This window comes from Pieris brassicae, chromosome 10 (assembly GCF_905147105.1).
Source record: "Pieris brassicae chromosome 10, ilPieBrab1.1, whole genome shotgun sequence".
In the NCBI taxonomy this organism is placed as follows: Eukaryota; Metazoa; Arthropoda; class Insecta; order Lepidoptera; family Pieridae; genus Pieris; species Pieris brassicae.
In genome coordinates, this window is record NC_059674.1 from 6,302,450 (window position 1) to 6,319,286 (window position 16,837).

At 42.8% G+C, this 16,837-nt stretch overlaps 1 protein-coding gene and 1 long non-coding RNA gene across 51 annotated transcripts; one reads left to right on the forward strand and one right to left on the reverse strand.

The window, feature by feature from the left end:
* The first annotated feature begins 138 nt into the window (after nucleotides 1-138).
* On the forward strand, nucleotides 139-11,168 carry LOC123715545 (putative per-hexamer repeat protein 5). 50 transcript variants are annotated; one of them, XM_045670622.1, is made up of 14 exons: nucleotides 139-215; nucleotides 2,194-2,221; nucleotides 2,300-2,326; nucleotides 3,269-3,355; nucleotides 3,629-3,901; nucleotides 3,988-5,202; nucleotides 5,392-5,850; nucleotides 5,899-6,672; nucleotides 6,820-6,915; nucleotides 6,991-7,020; nucleotides 7,135-8,964; nucleotides 9,682-9,957; nucleotides 10,402-10,824; nucleotides 10,966-11,168. In XM_045670622.1, exons 1-14 carry the CDS (start codon nucleotides 183-185, stop codon nucleotides 11,085-11,087), a joined length of 5,673 nt encoding a protein of 1,890 aa, XP_045526578.1. In that variant the 5' UTR covers nucleotides 139-182; the 3' UTR covers nucleotides 11,088-11,168. The 50 variants fall into 50 exon arrangements, with proteins under 50 accessions (XP_045526578.1, XP_045526586.1, XP_045526591.1 ...); XM_045670630.1 differs by having other exon boundaries at nucleotides 7,135-8,739; nucleotides 9,796-9,957; XM_045670635.1 differs by having other exon boundaries at nucleotides 7,135-8,361; nucleotides 9,883-9,957.
* Nucleotides 11,169-12,674: 1,506 nt separating this feature from the next.
* On the reverse strand, nucleotides 12,675-14,239 carry LOC123715701. The gene is made up of 2 exons (XR_006754457.1): nucleotides 14,199-14,239; nucleotides 12,675-13,277 (listed from the first exon to the last, which is right to left on the reverse strand). It is a non-coding gene; the product is annotated as an uncharacterized LOC123715701 (long non-coding RNA).
* Nucleotides 14,240-16,837: the final 2,598 nt, after the last annotated feature.

A 16,837-nucleotide genomic window follows, 5' to 3' on the forward strand; every position in this document is an offset into this window, starting at 1 on the left:
AAGTAAATCAATAAATTAAACAAATATATTTAATCAGTTGTAATTGATAATTTATTGCCTATTATTTTATTAAAATTTATTTTGTTTGTTCTGTCTCAAAATTCGTATAAATGCTCGAAATAATTGTGATCAAATCAGTTTGGATTACGGTCTTAAACGGATCCTAAGGTCCTAAGGCCAAAATGATTCCTACTTTCGTGCTCTTCGTTGTAAGCGTAAGTTATTTTATATTTATTAATTCCTCTCGTTTCTTTTTTGCATGTGTCTCTACTAAGACATCATGGAACATTACGATCTAGCCTAACTTAAGACTGATAAGTAATTTAAGTCTAACCTAATTTGCTAAACTCCTCTCGTATAATTTATATTACGAAACGTGAATTGGTATTTTATCTGTATATTAAACAATACTATTAAATATAGTTGAAATTTATGACAAACGGCAAATGTCAATTCCAACAAGTTCGCCATTATTTTTGTTGTTTGTCGCGCCATTTGGTCTATACTCTATTGGCAATGTTATCTGTGGCCGTGCTCGTTGCGCTTTTAGCGCCTTTAATACGTAAGTAAAATGGGCAATATTCACAATTGTGTAAATATTATTAGTTGTTCTTGTAATTTGATCAAGTTGGCAAGGTGATAGGCCTTTTGTCCTTACTAACCCAAAAAAATTGTTTGTAACAACCATCTTTTACTTATCTCATCTTTAATTTATTCCATGGGAAATGCTTTAAAAGCTTATTTAGAGTAGTGTTGGCCTATTGTTTTCAAAGTGCGCCTCTCATTCTTGAGGTTATAGGTTCGATCCCCGGCTGTGCACCAATGGACTTTCTGTCTATGTGCGCATTTAATACGCATGAAGGAAAAAATTGTGAGGAAACCGGTATGCCTAAGACCCAAAAAGCTACGGCGTGTGTCAGGCTCAGAAGCTAGATCATCTAAATGCCAATTAGAAATGATCACGGAACAGATAGAGGAATCTGAGGCCCATTGTCATTATATTATTAGTTTCGTTAAATAACAATAGAATTCTAGTGAATTTGAGCGTAATTTTCACTTTTAATTCACTTATTGTGTTAAAACAATTGTATATTATAGTATATAAATAATATATAATTATGATCTCATTTCTCATTTTAGTACAAAAGTATTTTTGATGTCAAAAATGTTTATTGTAGGTGTGGTACACTAAGTTTCTATTTATATTTATATTATTTATGATTTATTAATTATTGCTTAATAAAAGTAAAGAAAACACCAAAACCACTGAGGGGTTTTACATGGTACCAATTAAATTAAATTAATAAAGTAAAGAATTAAAAATAAATACAACTAACATAAAAAACTAAACGATAATCTCTATATAAATCTTTTCTAATTTTTTTACTACGATTGTAGAAAATCGATATTAACTGGTCGATTTTTCGATACGGTGTATATCGTAAAAAAAATCTCGAATTTTTATACCTTACTTCCATATTAAATTTATTGCTTCCATCTTATATTTCCAGCTTCCATAACAAACATTATTATAAATTTCTAAAATTTATATATGATTTAAATACATCTTTTATTTTATTTATTTTTGATTTTTCAACTGTTATCAATACGCCTGAGTGCAACAGTGAGTGCGTGGGTGCAAATGTGTGAGTGAGTCAGTGAGTGTATGAATAAAGTGTGTACTACATACTAGGTCTCAGAAGCATCATGTGTGTTCATAAGCCGGACTGGCTTTAGTCATATTTTTAGATTGTACACGGGGAGCGGGTAGATATTAAGCAGTAGAAAGTAAGTTAGTACATAAGTTTAATTCTAGCGATTTATGTAGCTAAAAAATAAATAATCAGGCTTGTTTTGACGAAATAAATTTTTTTTTCAAAGTATTCGAGCTTATACATTTATCTGTTTTATCTGGTCTGTGCCTTCCAAATCAATACTTATTGTTTTCCTGGTAATCGAATAAGATTATATGGATAATCCAAACGGTTGCATTACCTCTTAGCACCAATACCATTTCAGCTATGTCACTTCAGCTTCACTGAATGGGACACATATTGATGATATTTTGTTGATAGATATTGGCCATTTCATAATGGCGTTGGCAATCTTTTTGTATGTACTGTGAATAAAATATAGTTTTTCTAGGAATCAAACCTAGTAATGTTTTACCATTGTTTCTGTTATTTTTTTCAGATATTGCATGCTCATGCTGCTCCTCAAGGTAAATAAAATTTAATCTTGTTATTAAATAATTTTTACTACAATTAGGATCCAATTAATCTATTTAATTATTTTACAGACCCTGGCTATCAATGGCCTGTACCAGGTATGTCAATTGTCATTTATCCGCCTCAGCGATCAACGATTGGTGTCTAAGACCAGTGATATCAGAGTATTAGACATCAACCCATAAGTAATGTCAGCCATAGGCAACTTAAATATTTTTTACAATGACTAAAATTTAAAATAAGGACTAAAATTTCACATAAAAATATTTTCTATGCTGTATAGCGTTACGAGAGATATAGTAAATACTTTCTTGTAAATTTTTGTTAATATTCAAGTAAAAATCGCATTCACAAATATATAGAGCTTTTAGACAATTTAATGTTTTAAAAGTATATATAATTCTAAATATGTAATATAAAATGCTTGGGCAACAATCGTCTATCGCTGAATGCTTTCTACAATATTCATTAGGCTTTAGTAAAAGTCGAGCCTTAGCGCGAACTTCGAATCCCGTATGTAAGAGAATACACAAAAGTTAAACTAATCCAGGGAAGTATCCTCAGACAAATATACACTACCGTTTAGCAGACCCTTGATGAAGGAGATGCGCATCATATATTACTTTATCATCGCGATGAGACGACAGCTGCAATTTACAGCTGGCACATGGTTAGAGACAGAACGAAAAAACCGAAATATTCAAACAGTCCATATTTACAAAAGATACACTCAAATTTTATACAAAAATAAATATATTTCTTGTCAACAACCTCTTTGAGAGAATAAGGCCTCTTCCAATTGGCTCCATCTCTCTCTATCTCGAGCATTTTCTGCCAATCTTCCCCATCAGGGCGACCTCTCTTCCTTTACCCTATCGGCTCTTTCCGGCTTGTTGCCCTGCTTGTGAATCTGCCATTGTTCATTCGAGAATTGTGTCCACTTAAGAATTTTGATAGGATATGAATTTAAGTTGAATCGTCTTAGGCCATCAAAGACCGGCCCTCGTTTCCTAAGCAATTGACATAAGCGTTAATTGCAGATGACGATGTAGAATACGACGTGACCACCACAAAGACGTTGGATCGATTTGGTCATCCAATTTATACCGTCAACATGGTACCGATTGGTAAGTAAGGTCCGAGAGGTCGAGATAGGCATAATTAGACTGTTTATTAATTTATTTTCGGCCATTCCCTAATTGTCATATCACATGACTCCAAATTTTAGGTTTACACCGCGTTGAAAGAATTTCTATGTGGATTAATTAAACGCACATTTCGTTGCCTGATTAAATAAATAAAACAACACACTAGCATCGTCAAAACAACAGCGACAGTACTTCAGAAGTCCTGCCCTAACGTTTTAAGGACATTTGGTCAGATAATATGTTCTTTTTCAGAATACGGTGGTGTAACACAAGGTTACTCAACGGCAAACTCTCAATCGAAGGGGTCGTCATATGGTGGTGACCAAGCTGAGACTTACCATAATCGTAATGTAGGTTACGACGCATACTCTCAAAACAATGGACAGGCCAATAGTGCTGCAACAAGTGGACACAGCTATTTGGCTAATTATGGACCAGGAAGCAGCTATGTGAAATCCTCTAATTCAAGAGCGAATTCACAGAGCGCTTCTAGCAATTCTCAAAATAGTTTTACTGGTTATAATGGCAAGTAGTATTTTTATGTTACATCTATTTTCCTATAAGATGTCTTTTTAAAGAAATCAGTATTTAAATAACGTTTCTTTATTCAGGTGCACCAGTTCCTCAGAATTATTATAATCAATATTATAATCCACCACCGTACGTACCTCCAACTTCATACCCTCCGTCAGCAGCACCAGCTTACCCACCATTTGCATACCAAGGGTACCCACCCCACTTCTACCCCGGGAATACACCTAGAACTCCACCGTTTTACCCTGGCTACAAAAATCCCAACTACCCCCTGCATCCGATTCCTAACAATCCCATCCCAATTGTCCCCTTATCTCAACCAGTACAACCTACTCCAGGTCAATTACCTATAATACAAAGTATTCCGATAGCAAAGACACTTTCTCCTTTGACTCCAGTTAGTCCTATTTCTCAGCTCATTGCACCAAATGTTCAAATACCAATAAATACAGCTCAGGCAATATCCTACACCAGCAATGCGTCTGGAAACACTTATGCCACAAGCTCTGCACCTAAAAGTGGATCTGGCACTGGCACAGGAAGTAGCACTGGAGGAACTACCACTGGCTATGGTTCTGGAAGTAGCAGTGGAGGAACTAGCTCTGGCTATGGTTCCGGCTTTGGCTCTGGAAGTAGCAGTGGAGGAACTAGCTCTGGCTATGGTTCCGGCTTTGGTTCTGGAAGTAGCAGTGGAGGAACTAGCTCTGGCTATGGTTCCGGCTTTGGCTCTGGAAGTAGCACTGGAGAAACTAGCTCTGGCTATGGTTCCGGCTTTGGCTCTGGAAGTAGCACGGGAGGAACTAGCACTGGCTCTGGTTCCGGCTCAGGTTTTGGAACTAGCACTGGAGGAACTAGCATTGGCTCTGGTTCCGGCTCAGGTTCTGCAAGCACTGGAGGAGCTAGCATTGGCTCTGGTTCCGGCTCAGGTTCTGCAAGCACTGGAGGAGCTAGCACTGGCACTGGCACAGGAAGTAGCAATGGAGGAACTAGCACTGGCTATGGTTCCGGCTATGGTTCTGGAAGTAGCAGTGGAGGAACTAGCTCTGGCTATGGTTCCGGCTTTGGCTCTGGAAGTAGCAGTGGAGGAACTAGCTCTGGCTATGGTTCCGGCTTTGGCTCTGGAAGTAGCACTGGAGGAACTAGCACTGGCTATGGTTCCGGCTTAGGTTCTGGAACTAGCACTGGAGGAACTAGCACTGGCTCTGGTTCTGGCTCAGGTACTGCAAGCTCTGGAGGAGCTAGCACTGGCACTGGCACAGGAAGTAGCACTGGAGGAACTAGCACTGGCTATGGTTCCGGCTTAGGTTCTGGAACTAGCACTGGAGGAACTAGCATTGGCTCTGGTTCTGGCTCAGGTACTGCAAGCTCTGGAGGAGCTAGCACTGGCACTGGCACAGGAAGTAGCACTGGAGGAACTAGCATTGGCTCTGGTTCCCGCTATGGTTCTGGAAGTAGCAGTGGAGGAACTAGCTCTGGCTATGGTTCCGGCTTTGGCTCTGGAAGTAGCACTGGAGGAACTAGCACTGGCTATGGTTCCGGCTCCGGTACTGCAAGCTCTGGAGGAGCTAGCACTGGCATTGGCACAGGAAGTAGCACTGGAGGAACTAGCACTGGCTCTGGTTCTGGCTCAGGTACTGCAAGCTCTGGAGGAGCTAGCACTGGCACTGGCTCTGGAAGTAGCACTGGAGGAACTAGCTCTGGCTATGGTTCCGGCTTTGGCTCTGGAAGTAGCACTGGAGGAACTAGCACTGGCTATGGTTCCGGCGTAGGTTCTGGAACTAGCACTGGAGGAACTAGCTCTGGCTATGGTTCCGGCTTTGGCTCTGGAAGTAGCACGGGAGGAACTAGCACTGGCTCTGGTTCCGGCTCAGGTTTTGGAACTAGCACTGGAGGAACTAGCATTGGCTCTGGTTCCGGCTCAGGTTCTGCAAGCACTGGAGGAGCTAGCATTGGCTCTGGTTCCGGCTCAGGTACTGCAAGCTCTGGAGGAGCTAGCACTGGCACTGGCACAGGAAGTAGCACTGGAGGAACTAGCATTGGCTCTGGTTCCGGCTATGGTTCTGGAAGTAGCAGTGGAGGAACTAGCATTGGCTCTGGTTCCGGCTATGGTTCTGGAAGTAGCAGTGGAGGAACTAGCTCTGGCTATGGTTCCGGCTTTGGCTCTGGAAGTAGCACTGGAGGAACTAGCACTGGCTCTGGTTCCGGCTCAGGTTCTGCAAGCTCTGGAGGAGCTAGCACTGGCATTGGCACAGGAAGTAGCACTGGAGGAACTAGCACTGGCTCTGGTTCTGGCTCAGGTACTGCAAGCTCTGGAGGAGCTAGCACTGGCACTGGCACAGGAAGTAGCACTGGAGGAACTAGCACTGGCTCTGGTTCCGGCTTTGGCTCTGGAAGTAGCACTGGAGGAACTAGCACTGGCTATGGTTCCGGCTTAGGTTCTGGAACTAGCACTGGAGGAACTAGCACTGGCTCTGGTTCTGGCTCAGGTACTGCAAGCTCTGGAGGAGCTAGCACTGGCACTGGCACAGGAAGTAGCACTGGAGGAACTAGCATTGGCTCTGGTTCCGGCTATGGTTCTGGAAGTAGCAGTGGAGGAACTAGCTCTGGCTATGGTTCCGGCTTTGGCTCTGGAAGTAGCACTGGAGGAACTAGCACTGGCTATGGTTCCGGCTCCGGTACTGCAAGCTCTGGAGGAGCTAGCACTGGCATTGGCACAGGAAGTAGCACTGGAGGAACTAGCACTGGCTCTGGTTCCGGCTCAGGTTTTGGAACTAGCACTGGAGGAACTAGCATTGGCTCTGGTTCCGGCTCAGGTTCTGCAAGCACTGGAGGAGCTAGCATTGGCTCTGGTTCCGGCTCAGGTTCTGCAAGCACTGGAGGAGCTAGCACTGGCTATGGTTCCGGCGTAGGTTCTGGAACTAGCACTGGAGGAACTAGCACTGGCTCTGGTTCTGGCTCAGGTACTGCAAGCTCTGGAGGAGCTAGCACTGGCACTGGCACAGGAAGTAGCACTGGCACTGGCACAGGAAGTAGCACTGGAGGAACTAGCATTGGCTCTGGTTCCGGCTTTGGCTCTGGAAGTAGCACTGGAGGAACTAGCACTGGCTCTGGTTCCGGCTCAGGTTTTGGAACTAGCACTGGAGGAGCTAGCATTGGCTCTGGTTCCGGCTCAGGTTCTGCAAGCACTGGAGGAGCTAGCACTGGCACAGGAAGTAGCACTGGAGGAACTAGCACTGGCTCTGGTTCCGGCTCAGGTTCTGCAAGCACTGGAGGAGCTAGCATTGGCTCTGGTTCCGGCTCAGGTTCTGCAAGCACTGGAGGAGCTAGCACTGGCACTGGCACAGGAAGTAGCAATGGAGGAACTAGCACTGGCTCTGGTTCCGGCACTGGCACAGGAAGTAGCAATGGAGGAACTAGCACTGGCTCTGGTTCCGGCTTTGGCTCTGGAAGTAGCACTGGAGGAACTAGCACTGGCTATGGTACCGGCGTAGGTTCTGGAACTAGCACTGGAGGAACTGGCACTGGCTATGGTTCCGGCTATGGTTCTGGAAGTAGCAGTGGAGGAACTAGCACTGGCTATGGTTCCGGCTTAGGTTCTGGAACTAGCACTGGAGGAACTAGCACTGGCTATGGTTCCGGCTCAGGTTCTGCAAGCACTGGAGGATCTAGCACTGGCACTGGCACAGGAAGTAGCACTGGAGGAACTAGCACTGGCTCTGGTTCCGGCTTTGGCTCTGGAACTAGCACTGGAGGAACTAGCACTGGCTCTGGTTCTGGCTCAGGTACTGCAAGCTCTGGAGGAGCTAGCACTGGCACTGGCACAGGAAGTAGCACTGGAGGAACTAGCACTGGCTCTGGTTCCGGCTTTGGCTCTGGAAGTAGCACTGGAGGAACTAACTCTGGCTATGGTTCCGGCTTTGGCTCTGGAAGTAGCACTGGAGGAACTAGCACTGGCTCTGGTTCCGGCTCAGGTTCTGCAAGCACTGGAGGAGCTAGCAATGGCACTGGCACAGGAAGTAGCAATGGAGGAACTAGCACTGGCTCTGGTTCCGGCTTTGGCTCTGGAAGTAGCACTGGAGGAACTAACTCTGGCTATGGTTCCGGCTTTGGCTCTGGAAGTAGCAGTGGAGGAACTAGCTCTGGCTATGGTTCCGGCTTTGGCTCTGGAAGTAGCACTGGAGGAACTAGCACTGGCTATGGTTCCGGCTTAGGTTCTGGAACTAGCACTGGAGGAACTAGCACTGGCTCTGGTTCTGGCTCAGGTACTGCAAGCTCTGGAGGAGCTAGCACTGGCACTGGCACAGGAAGTAGCACTGGAGGAACTAGCACTGGCTCTGGTTCCGGCTTTGGCTCTGGAAGTAGCACTGGAGGAACTAACTCTGGCTATGGTTCCGGCTTAGGTTCTGGAACTAGCACTGGAGGAACTAGCACTGGCTCTGGTTCCGGCTCAGGTACTGCAAGCTCTGGAGGAGCTAGCACTGGCACTGGCACAGGAAGTAGCACTGGAGGAACTAGCACTGGCTCTGGTTCCGGCTTTGGCTCTGGAACTAGCACTGGAGGAACTAGCACTGGCTATGGTTCCGGCTTTGGCTCTGGAACTAGCACTGGAGGAACTAGCACTGGCTCTGGTTCTGGCTCAGGTACTGCAAGCTCTGGAGGAGCTAGCACTGGCACTGGCACAGGAAGTAGCACTGGAGGAACTAGCACTGGCTCTGGTTCCGGCTTTGGCTCTGGAAGTAGCACTGGAGGAACTAACTCTGGCTATGGTTCCGGCTTTGGCTCTGGAAGTAGCACTGGAGGAACTAGCACTGGCTCTGGTTCCGGCTCAGGTTCTGCAAGCACTGGAGGAGCTAGCATTGGCTCTGGTTCCGGCTCAGGTTCTGCAAGCACTGGAGGAGCTAGCAATGGCACTGGCACAGGAAGTAGCAATGGAGGAACTAGCACTGGCTCTGGTTCCGGCTTTGGCTCTGGAAGTAGCACTGGAGGAACTAACTCTGGCTATGGTTCCGGCTTTGGTTTTGGAAGTAGCAGTGGAGGAACTAGCTCTGGCTATGGTTCCGGCTTTGGCTCTGGAAGTAGCACTGGAGGAACTAGCACTGGCTATGGTTCCGGCTTAGGTTCTGGAACTAGCACTGGAGGAACTAGCACTGGCTCTGGTTCCGGCGTAGGTTCTGGAACTAGCACTGGAGGAACTGGCACTGGCTATGGTTCCGGCTTAGGTTCTGGAACTAGCACTGGAGGAACTAGCACTGGCTCTGGTTCCGGCTCAGGTTCTGCAAGCACTGGAGGAGCTAGCATTGGCTCTGGTTCCGGCTCAGGTTCTGCAAGCACTGGAGGAGCTAGCAATGGCACTGGCACAGGAAGTAGCAATGGAGGAACTAGCACTGGCTCTGGTTCCGGCTTTGGCTCTGGAAGTAGCACTGGAGGAACTAACTCTGGCTATGGTTCCGGCTTTGGCTCTGGAAGTAGCAGTGGAGGAACTAGCACTGGCTATGGTTTCGGCTTAGGTTCTGGAACTAGCACTGGAGGAACTAGCACTGGCTCTGGTTCTGGCTCAGGTACTGCAAGCTCTGGAGGAGCTAGCACTGGCACTGGCACAGGAAGTAGCACTGGAGGAACTAGCACTGGCTATGGTTCCGGCTTAGGTTCTGGAACTAGCACTGGAGGAACTAGCACTGGCTCTGGTTCTGGCTCAGGTACTGCAAGCTCTGGAGGAGCTAGCACTGGCACTGGCACAGGAAGTAGCACTGGAGGAACTAGCACTGGCTATGGTTCCGGCTTTGGCTCTGGAAGTAGCACTGGAGGAACTAGCTCTGGCTATGGTTCCGGCTTTGGCTCTGGAAGTAGCACTGGAGGAACTAGCACTGGCTCTGGTTCCGGCTCAGGTTCTGCAAGCTCTGGAGGAGCTAGCACTGGCATTGGCACAGGAAGTAGCACTGGAGGAACTAGCACTGGCTCTGGTTCTGGCTCAGGTACTGCAAGCTCTGGAGGAGCTAGCACTGGCACTGGCACAGGAAGTAGCACTGGAGGAACTAGCACTGGCTCTGGTTCCGGCTTTGGCTCTGGAACTAGCACTGGAGGAACTGGCACTGGCTATGGTTCCGGCTTAGGTTCTGGAACTAGCACTGGAGGAACTAGCACTGGCTCTGGTTCCGGCTCAGGTACTGCAAGCTCTGGAGGAGCTAGCACTGGCACTGGCTCTGGAAGTAGCACTGGAGGAACTAGCTCTGGCTATGGTTCCGGCTTTGGCTCTGGAAGTAGCACTGGAGGAACTAGCACTGGCTATGGTTCCGGCGTAGGTTCTGGAACTAGCACTGGAGGAACTAGCTCTGGCTATGGTTCCGGCTTTGGCTCTGGAAGTAGCACTGGAGGAACTAGCACTGGCTATGGTTCCGGCGTAGGTTCTGGAACTAGCACTGGAGGAACTGGCACTGGCTATGGTTCCGGCTATGGTTCTGGAAGTAGCAGTGGAGGAACTAGCACTGGCTATGGTTCCGGCTCAGGTTCTGCAAGCACTGGAGGAGCTAGCACTGGCACTGGCACAGGAAGTAGCACTGGAGGAACTAGCACTGGCTATGGTTCCGGCTCAGGTTCTGCAAGCACTGGAGGAGCTAGCACTGGCACTGGCACAGGAAGTAGCACTGGAGGAACTAGCACTGGCTATGGTTCCGGCTCAGGTTCTGCAAGCACTGGAGGATCTAGCACTGGCACTGGCACAGGAAGTAGCACTGGAGGAACTAGCACTGGCTCTGGTTCCGGCTCAGGTTCTGCAAGCACTGGAGGAACTAGCACTGGCTCTAGTTCCGGCTCTGGCTCGGGAAGTAGCACTGGAGGAAACAATGGTGGATGGAGTTCAGGCTCTGCTTCAGGATCAGACACCGGCTCTATCACTGGGTACGGTGTTGGTGTAACAGGTTAGTGAACTACTTTCTATCGTAGTTTTTGTTAATAAAGTGCGTTATACTTTCATTGGAAATTCGTTAGATACCGATTGACAACATTATTTTTCGAACTGTCTAGGAACTCGTTTTAAATAACAAACTTTCAAATTCCAGTTATCGAACCAGTTATCCCCGGAATCGTACCTTACCCGCAATCAAAAGGCAAACTGTGCATTTGCTTCAGTAACTACTTACAGATGCCAGCAGTCATTCGCAATCAATTTAGGTTTTACTAACCCGACATTTATAAGTAAGCAAGCATTTTAAAAATCAATCTATGTATTGAACCAAAAATATTAATAAATCAATAGAGCAATTGTGTTGTTTTTATTTTACTGCATTTGGTTTCAACAAAGTGTTTGAATCACTTATTTCTGGCCATTCTTTTCATACAGAAGCTGTGAAGAAGAAGCTGAGGTGTAGTGAGGCTCGGTAAAAAATGCTGAACAAATGGGCCTATCAGAACATATTTTTGGGGTTTCTTGGTTGAGATAGAATAAAACTTCCTTATTGTATTGTAGAGAAGAGGTGAAGATGAAATAGTTTATTTTCTAAAACTATATATATTTATACAAAAAATTATCCTACACTTAGTACTAGTGATAACATGCGTAGGCGTTGTCAATACGTGTGAGCGAAAACATTAGTGCTCTCTCGCTCGTGGCTCTATAAAATCACGGTGCGGCAAGGGTTTGGTCCTCGCGTGAGCTACTCTCCACGGGTGCCAACAACACTGGATATGACGTGGCAACAACCGCGGCTTCGACCGCTGGTCGCCTTCCTGGACGTCCCTCGGGGTTACCGGGGGTCTCACCCGGCGTAGCTTGTAGCTGCCCGACACCACCGACCACGACACCAGGGCCAAGTTGAGATTACTCCTTGACCCTTCACCACCGGATTGGATTGGATTGCCCGGACACGACCCCATCGGCTGAGCGTATATCATAATTTGAGATCGCGTCTCCATGCGCGCTGCAGCCCCCATCAAGGGCTATATTCCAGCCCCCATACCACCCTGTTTTAGCAGGGAGCGAACCATCACACCACCCGAAGGGGGCATAAACATGCCCTCGGGTGTAACAAGTACCACACGGTTTGGTCCTATTCTCTAACTAACTGTTCTTCCCATAACATATCACTGTTTATTTACGATAACGTTAATTAATCCCCGTAATTTAATCACCAACAATATCAATGACATAACAGGCAAAGCGTATAAGCAACTAGGATTTGTGAAGCTGTCATGCCAGTCCTTCAAAAACATAAATTGGATTAAAGTCTTTATTTTGCATATGTCAGAAGTGTGCTGGAGTATGCTAGTATTATCTGGTCTCCATATGATATAAAATATAAAAAAAGCTGTAGAAACTACACAAAAAAGTTTGAGAAATTCCTTAGTTTTAAAAAATATCAATGTTTCAAAAGTTATGCAGGTACTTGCAAATACTTTAATTTAGACTTATTAGAAGGTCGGCGGAGTCAGCTAGACTTGCTATTTTTGCACGCTATTCTTAATGGGCGTATAGATAGCCCCTATTTGCTGTCGTTAATTTATCTTGAAATCCCTCCTCCTTATGCGACAATATACACAAAATTGTTCCATGTGCCTCGTACGAACTCGATTTACATGAATAATTCACCAATGTTTCGGGTTCTATCTAACTATGACAGCAACTATGAGGATATTGATATTTTCTACCTCACCAAAGAAGATGTGAGGAAGTTTTTAAAATGTAATCTGTTTTGGCTTTCTGTACTGTCTAAGAATTTTGTTTTATAATATGTATATTAGCTGTAAGATAACTTATAAATAAATAAATAAGTTAGAGTATTTATCCAAATACATATAATCATCACGGATTTATCTTACGGAAAATATAAACAATAGTGGGACATTCTTATTTTAAAATATTTATCCTTAAATAAATACGTTTAAGAACCTACATTAAAATCATCGTCCACTTGTGATTTTCTAATAACACCATCTAAAATATTTCTCGTTTTCAAAAGATTCTTCCTCAATTTATATACTACCTGATCAGCCATCTCTTCATTGACATCCGGCAGTTCGTTCTTAATACATTTCTTTACATCATCAAACGTTGAGTTTGGTATACCATCGTTTATTTCTTCTATAACCTCTTTTTCCCCCTTGACAATAACATTGTGCAGATCTACGGCAAAATTTTGCAAGAACCCGTCCAATGTTTCTTTCACAACTTCCATATCTGTTACTGTTAGATTTTTATATTGCATTTTAACATAATCAGACATTATCGTTTTGAAGTTTTGAATGTATGATACCGTGCGTATGTCCTTATCTATATGTTCGATGTCAGGTTTCTCTAATGCGTTTAATTCTAGGATATCTTTTGTTGGAAATGCTCTGGCCGCTACTAGTAACGTTAGGAATACGACAGGGTTCCCTGGTAAACAAAAATATTTATTATCTAGTTATTATCTTGTACGGTGTTTTCAGTTATTTTAGTATTATATTCGCTTATATAGAGGTATATCATAATAAGAGGTATATGCTAGATAGTGAGATGTCTCACAATAAATTAATATGGTTTGGTAAGTGACACGTAAGTGACACAATAATTATTACAAAATTACATAAGGATTATAAGAGGTATTTTCTTCAGTTAATCGTTAAAACATAGCTCATTATTTATCAACTAAAGCTAATATTAAGTCCTTACCGCCAATATCTTATTGGCGTTTTGTATGGGAGGACCGAAAGGTGGATTTTTTAAAGTAGAATATATTTAATTCATCAAAGTATGTATTAATCACTTTACAAAAAAAACATTCGGACGGAAATTATTATTTGCCTTGGGGGCCGTTCAAGTATTACGTAACCAGATTTATCCCCCCCCCCCTCTTTTCAGTAAAAGTAAGCAAAGCTCTTAAAAATAATAGTACATAAACATATAATCCCTGGGCCACAATGCAAAAACCGTGCGGGCCATAAAAACAATTTTTTTTTTGACGTAAACACCAAATAAAAAAATCAAAGACCAACCCCCTATTAGCTGACGTGACTTCAACGGTATTGCCAAGTTATCAATATTTCGAAAAAAAACTTATTTATATGTAAGGGCTAAAGAACCTATCCCGAAAGTATTATGCCTTTAAGTACTTTCTGAGAACACGGAATATTTTTTACAGTCGAGACGTAGCGCTGGACGTCTCTTGAATGCCAAAAATAAACGTAAATCAGACTTACTATTTTTTTTAATTTACACGCAGACTATATAAATTATACTTATATTTACAGATATAAGCTTTGAATTAACTTTAACTTTTTGATCCTATCTCACACAAACTACTAAGAAGGTACTTACTCATTTTGTACGATGTGGTACAATTGTAGTCGAAGAATAAATGGAGACATTTTAGTAATTCAGCGATACACGAGTGGATGGTTCTATGCAGGAATGTATTACACAATAATGATATTCCCGTTTTGCACTGGTGCTCCTTATTTTTATAAAATAAATTAGTTTTGGGACATTTTAACTTAGGTACCAATGATGGTACTTTGAGATACTATCTCTTTTCATTCAGACGTAAATATAATTTAGAGGTAGAAGCTGACAGAGTCGGTACGTATTTTAGTACGGGCGCAGAACAAATATAATAATAAAGGGATGGAAAACGCCGTAAATTTCTCTAATTATTTTAAATTAATCAATAATTACATGATTTATTACACATAAAATACACAAATTACACTCAGATATACACTAACTATATATACTTGATAAATTGTCTTCACTTTCAGCGTATCATCTCTTTAGTGTGAATGTCGCTGTTGTCTCGGTATTGACAGCTCGACACGGGCTGTTTTGGCGAAAGTACTAAGCCTTATCCGGCTTATCTGGTCACATTTCGGCCCGGTTCCCTATCATACACATTAGAAAAAAATGAAAATGAATCCATTGGGACAATTTCTGTGTATGACTGGCATCAATTTAAGGCATAAAAATCCCTTTACTTCGTATCTTATTACACAGGAAAACATTGTTCTGTATCCTGAGACTTCTATGGTAGCACCCAGATACATGTGACTGACACACATATTAATTTAAATATTATACGTTTTGCATAATGCCGTCCAATCAATCTTTATACAGTAAACGGCTCATTTCCGAGTGGTCATGCATATGACCGAGTAGGTGTAGAATCCGGTTCGAATCGTTTCCTATTTTAACTAACGAACAACGAGACGTTTAATGTGATCAAGTAAAATCAATTTTAATTCCATTTTGTTACGGTATTATACATAGTAGAAATATATATCGTATCGGTGAGCAAACAAGACTACGTCCAACATGGGCAGTTGTCCAGTTCGTGGACGTCCATTTTAGTGGTGGAAGTATGCCTTTTCACCTGTTGGAGGAGTTGTGAGCCCTCCAGTTGGAGGGCGTATCTTCCCTGGGAGTCGATTCCACAGTTTGCTAGTTCACAAAAGAAAATGTCTTGTAAAGCGGACTGTGGAAGACCCCTAGCCACATAGGTGATGCGGTTGAAATTCTAAGTTAATACGGCCCATACGGTGATGAAACGTGGCAGATGGGATCAAACCAACCAACTCTTCAGCACACTCACCAAATTACACTTAGTACAACCCTTAGAGACGTAATGTCTCGGCGTAGAAAGAGAGAATGAAGCCAGTGAGCAGTATTCCTTGAGCCTTGTAGAGCTGCAGACGTTGTACCTGAGTGAAACACAGATTAGCTATACCCAAAATTCCCATCATTTTGAAAGCCAGTTTGCCTTTTTATTCCAGATGACTGCTGAATTGGACATCTTTCGATATGCCAACCTCGTGTCTGTGTGTAAGGAGACTGCCTTCAAATTGTGGATACACGAAAAAAAGTGCATGCATACAAAGTACACATGTCAGAAGTGAAACTTCTTTGGCAAGTAATTTTTAAGTCTTGATCATATTTATACAAATCTAAAACTTTAGATTTCCAAGATTTAGGGGAGGGAAAAGGGGACATATGTTAGGAATTTAATTGTCATTAAAATATTAAAAGTTTCGAAAATTAATACCACAAATACAATTGGTATTGTTGTGACTAAAGCATCATGATTAGTAAAATATGCAATAAAGTTCGCGTTTCAACATTATTTAAATATCTTGTAAAAATAGCATCTACTGTCGTTCTACTCTCGCTCCATGGCTATTTGCTTCATGCTACGTTCGCCCTTTCTCACTCTCTCTCAAACAGTCTCAATCGCTCTCTCCCTTTTCTTCGACAAAACCGCTGCACATCTTCGTGACGCTAATATTATTATTATTGCGTTTCATCCATGAAAATGCTACCCTAATGTGCCTAAAGAAGTTTCACTTCAAAAACATTCTTCGGAGAAAACGAACTGTGCCTTTGTAGGATTAATAACATGGTTGTGTGTGGACACAGAAACTTATTATATGTTCAAGTTTGGTATGAGTGTATTGCCAACCTTGCAAATGTATTTTTTTATTATTTCACTGTTATCTTATTTTATAAGTGAAAACTTCATCGACTCTCAAACTAAACTAAAAACATACTGTGAATACTGTGTAATAAAAGTTTTGTTTGCGTTATTTAAAATGTACAATAATAAAATAAAAATAGCCTTTATTAGAGTACTAAATTTGATTGTAAATAATTTATCTTTGACATTATTTTACGTTCTTAATAAGACATTGTAAAAAATTATATTACATTTGCATGCCTGTGTCTAATTGGATATTTGTAGTTGATCGATTTAACCACTGTACCACTATCTTGGCAAATAAACGATTATTATTATTATTCTAAAAAAACTTTTAAAACTCTTCTTCATAAACATTTTTTAACCATATCCTATCCTAGTAAATCCTGACTTTTGTAATTCAATTCAATTGAATCGCAATACATGAATCCGAGCTAAGCTTTTAGTTTATTTTATTAAATTTTAGATTAAGTTTGATGATTCTATATTTTTA